The following is a 7,526-nucleotide window of genomic DNA, read 5'->3' as shown; positions in this document are numbered from 1 at the left end:
AACAATTGTTTTGGTTCAAAAGGTGAATGGTGCTTGTGGCTAAAATCACTGTTGATCACAATTTTTTCTCTAGTGATATTTAATTTTTGCCTGTTTTTTTTTTTGTTTGCTTGGGGTTTTTTTGTGGGTTTTTTTTTTTTCAAAAGCAAGGCCACCAAAGTGTTTATCAAGACTGACCATTTTTATATACTTTTTGTTTTAAAGCAAAACATGCCCCCTATGCCAGGAAGTTAACTTACCTGTTCTAATCATATGGAACTTGCCCTGAAAAATCAGAGAGGGCAGAGTAATACAGAAAGATCTGTGAAGGTGCAGGAAGTTGGATTTATTGTTATTTGTGAAGCCATTTAACACTGTTCAAAGCAATTTTAGTTGGTCACCACCCCATTGGTGAATCTCAAAATAGCTGCCATGTTTATATGAGACAGCCTTCTGTAGCATATCTTCATTTGTTCTTACCTAGTGTTTGCTCCTACCCTATTTTTAAACTTTAGTCATTTACTACAGGAGCCAAAACCCTTTTCCCCCCCATTCCATGTACTGAATGACCAACCTCCAGCAGGAGGGTAAACAATTTCTGAAGTACTTCCTTTGCCTAAGCTAACTGTTGAATAGGAACCATGCTCCTAGCAATTGGAATCACTCTGGAAACATGCTTTGAACAGTCTTAAAGCTGCAGCCATTGTAATCAAAAGACTAATGGATAAGTAAGTAATTTTGGCAAGTAACCCTCCCACATGAACTATTCTGCACTTGAAGATTACTAAAATGAGACATTTTATAAACATGAAATGAAAACAAGCCCAGTAGCTGGATTAAAAAAATAGACAACAGTCTTGACTCACACATCTGACACTGGCTGGAAAAAAAAATGGATTTCAAAAATACTGTTGTTAGGTATAGGTGACTAAAGAGTACAGAAAATACTTTTCCAAAAATAGATCTTTATTAGCAGTCTGAGTTAGAGAACTGAACATTCACTGTGACTCCATTTTTCCATGGAGAGGAATAAAAAATTCTAGGTGTTCACAGCTTACAAGTTAAAAATATGGAAAGTGATTTATTTACATTACCAACATGAAATTGAGTTACAGTGGCTAATAGGATGTGTTGCAAGTTAGACATTAGAAGAGGGGTATGAACCCAATTTACCGGGCAAATTAACTTTGTTAGAATAGTTGAGCTGGCGCAAAGATAACAGCGCCTTTAGGAGACAGACTGCCTGCCTTGCTTGTGTACTTCAGTGTTTCTCTAATGATTAAAGTTCTTTAGGCAAGCTTTTTCACCAGCCTAAGGGAGCCAAAACACATTGATAAATGTGCAACAGAAAAAGAATGAAAACTGGACTTCATGCCCTTACTCCCCATATCTCAATACTTGCTGAAGCAGTTCTGGTTCTTTTGCTCTCTGTAACTAAAATTGCTAAAAATTGTGCTTCTGCATGACATGGGTGCCACTGATTTGCATATGGGGCTAAATAGAGTGTTCAGGACTTGAATAACAAGCCCAGAGAATCCCTTAAAAAGTAATGTCCTGGAAAGCAAAGTAGCAGATAGAGCCTGACGAAACTGAAGGGGAGCTGAAGCCTTTCAGTAGTGTCTATCTGAGGTAGTTCAGATATGGACTGAAATACATTTGGCAGGATCGCTTTCCTTTTCAATAACAAGCTGTACTCTGGTTCACCTTGTGCCCAAGGATTTCACAGTGCTTGATACAAGTAAAGTGAATGGTGTTCAGTGCCTGACTACATCCAGATAAGGGGATCTTAACATGCTTGTAAGTCCAGAAAGTCTGCTACTATTTCCAGAATTGTTCAGTGTGAGAAATGAGGATGAACTTAAATGATGTACCCAAGGCCATGCAGCAAATTAGTAGCAACATGGGAAGCACCCCACAAACAGTCCCCTCCTGGGATCGTGGGGCTGATCTGCCTACCAGAAAATAAAAGAAAGTCAGACCTCTCTGCAGTGATCAACTTAAGCCAATTTGTATTGAACAATTTGCTATGAGATTCAATTAAAGAAAAAGAAAGAAAGAAAAACCTTGTAAAACTAGACTAAACTGTGTTAATAGCATAGCGGTCATTCTTTGATGTGATGCTTTAGAGGAGCTGAGCCAGAACGTGCTGTTTCTGTGCAGTTTAATAAAAATAAGGCTATGACACATCTTCTGATGCAAAAATCCAAGACTCTTGTCAGCATCTAACACTGAACCTTAAAATCAGCAGACCTGAATGCATGCAGATGAGCTGTATTCATTAATTCTAACAGTATCTGTGTCCATTTATACCAGATAAATATCTAGCCTAACATTCAATATAAGCAATTTTCTTGTCCCTTCCCAATTAGCTCCATTACAGAAAACCTAATTAAATTATATCTTTTAGAGGAACCAAGAATTCAAGAGCTACATTTTTTCACTTAATTAAAAGCTCTTCTTCTTGAACTGTTAATTTTCTGAAAAACATATCCAGTAGTTCTTCCTCTGATCCACTTTGGTTACTGAATGAAATGTCTCATTTACTCTGAGTTAGCTCTTGAGCAGTACGCTTAGGCTCCAACTCTTGTGAAGAGCTTAGAAGATGATAGGAATCATAGCTGCCTTTCTCCGCACCTCTGGGTGAAATCTCTTCAGGTACAGCTTGTGTTTCTTTTGGGCCCAGAGAGACATCTGGATGACCATCAGGAAAGCAAAAATGCCAACTGCCAAGGAAAAAGAGGTAAGAAAAAGAGATAAATAAAGAGATCATGTGTCTTCTTTCAGCATCTGTTTCTGTGAATATAAGAGGGTTTATGGAAAAGTCTGCTGTTTCTTGTGTGGGCAGAGACAAGGTAACTCTGCCCTTGCTCTCAGCCTTGCAGTTGCTTATATACCATAGCCTGAGGCTCAACCTCCACATCAGAATTCACACAGATGATGTTCACATCTGTTAGACACATCCTGTATCACCTGTGACTTCACCATAAATCACAAGGCTTCCTTGGGCATGGTGCTGTCTCAACACAGAATTACTTACGGCCTCTCTCGACTATTTTTCTGGTTTGCTTTTTGACTATAACACTTCTTTGTTTTTACCTCTGGCTCGCAACCATAACTGGGAGCTGTGCTGTAATTTCCTGTCTCAAGGAGAGAGAGCTTAGCCCTGGAGCAAATAGGCAGTAGGTGCACGAACAGATTTAGCTGCCTGGCAGCGAGATCTCACAAAGCCTAACAACTACAGATGCCCAGGCCTCTTCTGTGGTTGTCAGGAGCCAGAAAGTGGTCTCTCGGGTACCTCTCCCTTTGGGCTGAGTAGCATCTAAAGGGGAACACTTTTAGAGGTGCTTTTTGGAAATTCGTTATCCTTTCTTTCTTAAAATGAGATGGGGGATCAGAAACATTCATTTGGCATCTGGTCAAGTTATGTTTGGAACAACTACCGCAAAGATGAGTGTGCTGCATATGTTGCTGCTCCCTGCCCTTGTAAATGCAGCCCTACAGTGTCCCCAAACTTTCAGATCATTTCCATATCAGAACCTAAATCACAAAAAACGTTGTAACTTTTCAAACAAAATTAAGAGTTTAATTTTTGTGTGATGCAGTTTAACCCACTTCTGAAATTCCTTTCTTTTTCATTTGTAAGCTATGTGGGGCTACTTTTTGCAAGTAGCTTTTACAGGTTTCTGTTTTGGAATGGAAAAATAACTAAAAAGTGAATGTTCTGGAGAGCTCTGTCCCAGGGACCATATTTGTATGGGCATTTAGGTCTCTAAGGACGCAGGAAAGTACTGAGTAAGAGTTGGAAATGCTAGTAAGCAGGCTGCTGTTACGAGCTGGATGCCTGATATAACCAAACGGGGACATGCTACCAGGAATGTATGTGTCTTTCCTCTTTTGAAGTGCTAAGTACATCTGTTTTCCTCTTCCTATTAGAGGAAAGATTATTATTATTATTATTCCAGGTTAACAATGCAAATAACCTTTCCTATATCAAAAATGATTGACTGTAAATGAATACTGACTTATACAGTCATGTCACAAAGGGGATTTGGTGGCAATATTTCATATGCCATAAAATTTTGGCAAATTTTAAATTTCCAGAATTCAGTTCTGCAAAAAACAATTTAGAGGCTATCTTCATTCTGTTTCTTACCTGGCAGGGTTTGTGTCATCACTGTGAAACTAATCCAAGACCCAATCTGTTGCAAAGAAAAAGGCACTGTTAATTGCATACTTCATGTAAAAGAAAAGGGCAAGTCTTCAAAACTGACCATTTCTCCAATAGCTCCCCCTGGAAGAAGAGCATGATACTTGTGCTGGAAACAGGAGAGGAAAAATAGCTAGAAAGAGACCCCCCCCCCCAGTGTCTTCAATGGGGGTGAAGAAATGGGTGGTAAATCTTGGATCACTGGGGAGTCTATAGTGGAGGGGAATAAACACAAAAGTCATGATATTGATGTGAGGAAAGAGAAGGGTCTGGTGGAGAAACATTTGTGGCAGCAAGGAGACTCTGGCATACAAAGCATAACGATTGATGTGCAGAGGGAACTGCATGGAGGCATTGCAGATTTTCTGCAGGCAAAGACTGAAACACAGTAACCACCTACCCTTTGCGTATAAGCAGAAGAAAGTCATGTACCTCATAGGTATAGTTGGGACAGGATACCAGCAAGAAGAGCCATGTGAAGGGGTTGTAGGTTGGACTTGGAAAACAGCCTTTACTTCCTTTATGAAAGGAAATAAAAAAGAAAAAAAAAAAAAAAGAAGGAAAAAAAGCTGAAACAGACAAAACCAGTTTCAATACAAGGAGAGGAACTGAGCTTTATCACAACTTGCCTATGTAACAGCCATTCCCTTGGCCAATGCTCCCGGAGTACAACTTGCTAAAAAAGTTTCAAGGAAATCTTTTGAGACAGCAAAAGCTGTATTTATCCTAGTGAGGATACTGCTTAGTGAGCCATGTAGGAAAGGAAAGGTCTGGCATGTTCAAAGGATGCAACCTTTGTTCAGAGGAAGAGAGAGACAAGTAGTTTAATGTCGACTAGCTGGCAGGTGAGGGCTAAGGGCACTCTTCTGGGATATAAAGTATGCAGCTCTATCTTATTCAGCCTGACTCAGGAATGTGAACCTGTCCCTTCTCACATCCTCATCCTTCATCCCAGGGTAGCACAGGAAAACAACTCCAGAGCTAACAGCATGACTCTCTAGAGCTGCTGTTAATGCTCACACAAAATGCCACACATGCAACACCTCATTTTAAGTTCTGGCAACAATGCTATCTTTAATACTTGTAGGCATTCAGAACTCTGATGAATTATTTCACTCTTGCTGCTTTTAAACTGAATTAGGCCCCTTTCAACACATAACATAAGCACCTGCCTTACCACAGCACATCAAAAAGCTTTCTGGAATAGAAACTGACTTCAGTGTGTGAAGCTGATCATACCATGGTGAAGTATTTTCTGGAATAGTGTGTTATAGTGCAAAATTATACTATTATTATGTGAAAATATATTTTAATTTCTACTATATATACTATAACTTTTATTCTCATGGTACAAAAGACCTTGAAAACCCATGCTTGGACCAGACTTTTAAGAGCATACATATACACTGATGCCTGCGCAGGTATTCATGAGTCTATCTGTGTATTTGTATATATGTGTGTGTGTATCTTTGGATGAGATGCACGTATCTAAAAACTCTGCAATCTAGTTTAAAAGTTTTTGAAACTTATTTAAAATTGAATCCTCTGTTGTCAGTCATCAGGATGCTTTAGAGAACTTCCATTCTTAAATCCATATTTAAATTGCAGTTGTGTATAATTAAGATAGATATATCTATCTTATATGCTATAAGCTTTGGAACAACAACAGTCTTGCTAATGTTTCCTTGCCACCACATTTATTTTGAAGATATTATACCGATGGCGTGGTACCTACTTCATCTTTCTTTATTTCATGGATGTAAATACATAAATTACTGTACACTAGCAGAAGATGGATAGGTTAAGCACACTTCAGTCTTAAATAAACAGGAAACAAAGACAGACCTGCATGATTTTCATGAGCTAAAGCTACGTTGATGAAGTGATTTCCAGCTTCACACATCTGCAAGATATTAAAAACATATTTTCAGTTGTATGCTTAAAATGCTGTGGTAACTCCGTTGCAATGCATAACCAGAATCCCTCCATTACAGCTTAGTCTCTGTATCCAGAAAATATGTACTCCAAAATGACTTTCCAGTGATACATTCTGTGATCTTTGTCAGACGCACAAGTGTCTAGTGAGCACTGTGGTGAAAGCCCACGTTTCATGCTTTGGTCTAGGGAGATCAGAGAGGCTCCCTGGGGCCTAAGAAATTTAGCAAGATACATTTCTGAACTGAACATCATTGTCAGGATTTGGATTTAATCCAGCCTGCAAAGAAGCAGGTGAAAAGTTGACCACTGCTTTCGTAAAGATGTCATGAGTTAATGTGCCTAACCTCTTCCTACACACTCTTTCAAAGGTGTTCAGCTAACACCTTTGTTATGCCTGTTACAGAGCACAGTAACCAGTTCTATAGATAACTCATACAGGAAGAAAAAATAGGGTGAATAAACAGGCAGCGGTTCTCTGAAGGGCAGACTGGTCAAATGGATAGTAGTGGGGAACTGATAAATGAAGGGAGCCAGTATTATTCCTCATTCTGCTACTCTCCGGTTATGCCATTTCCAGCCCTAACCAACCTCTCAAACTTGGTCTTTTAGATGTTTTAAATGTTTGGAAGAGGCACCATGTCTCCCCACTTGGTTATACAGCATGTAGTACAAGGTGATTTCACATTTGCTCGTGGCTTTCAGTAGTTCATCGACTACTGTAGAATCAAAATCAATTATACCTGTATTTAAAGTGGGAACTGGTAGGAAAACCAGTTTCAATTCCTGAAAAAGAAAGCCTATCAGTACAATGATCTCATTTTATGTTTTTCATTTTTCCCTGCTTTATGAAGAAAACCAAAATGCCGTATACATCTCAATCTCAGACTGAATTTAACTTTTTTATACACTTCTCTATTTGAAGACTTATTTCTCCTCTCAAATTGAAAAAATGCAGTGTTAAGAAGTATTTTCTTATATAATTTTTCATTCTAAATTTTGCAAGGCTGGAAAAAAATTAATAAATTAAAATAGAAAGGAAGAGTGCTAAAACCTAGTGACAGGTTTTAAAAGTGTAAAGTCACAAAATTAATACAGAAAAAAATAGATAGGATTGTAATTTTTTTAAAGTCAGTTCTGAGTCATCCATAACAAACTTCAATTAAAACTATTTGAAATGAATATGTAACTTCATTTTATATTGAAATGTGCCATTATCTGAAAGAACATTGTAGATAGCACTGCCGAAGAATCTTCCCCTTTTTGGCAGAGAGGTTTCTGTGGGTTTTGTTAGGAAAGTTTAAATCAGTTCTATTAGCAAAGCTGTTATTCTGCATAGATATGTAGTCATGGGTCAAATCCTGCAGTCTTTTTATGCTTTTTAATTACAACTAACTGGCTGTCA

The 7,526-nt window shown here is 38.4% G+C and overlaps 1 protein-coding gene across 3 annotated transcripts in view; it reads right to left on the bottom strand.

Annotated features, from left to right (window-relative positions):
* Positions 1-924: 924 nt before the first annotated feature.
* Positions 925-7,526, bottom strand: part of TECRL (trans-2,3-enoyl-CoA reductase like) — a 72,383-nt gene continuing 65,781 nt past the window's right edge. For 2 of the 3 annotated variants that reach the window (XM_068402552.1, XM_068402551.1), the window contains exons 9-12: positions 6,032-6,089; positions 4,619-4,704; positions 4,133-4,178; positions 925-2,702 (exon numbers count right to left, since the gene is read on the bottom strand). In XM_068402552.1, the coding sequence (XP_068258653.1) occupies positions 2,575-2,702; positions 4,133-4,178; positions 4,619-4,704; positions 6,032-6,089 (318 nt within the window). In that variant the 3' untranslated portion in view covers positions 925-2,574. Of the gene's footprint in view, positions 2,703-4,132; positions 4,179-4,586; positions 4,705-6,031; positions 6,090-7,526 lie in introns of all 3 variants that reach the window. The other variant, XM_068402553.1, reaches the window with a different exon arrangement.

The sequence above is a fragment of the Nyctibius grandis genome, chromosome 6, assembly GCF_013368605.1.
Source record: "Nyctibius grandis isolate bNycGra1 chromosome 6, bNycGra1.pri, whole genome shotgun sequence".
Classification (NCBI taxonomy): Eukaryota; Metazoa; Chordata; class Aves; order Nyctibiiformes; family Nyctibiidae; genus Nyctibius; species Nyctibius grandis.
The sequence above is the reverse complement of the archived record's forward strand: the minus strand, read 5'-3'. Positions and strand labels throughout refer to the sequence as shown.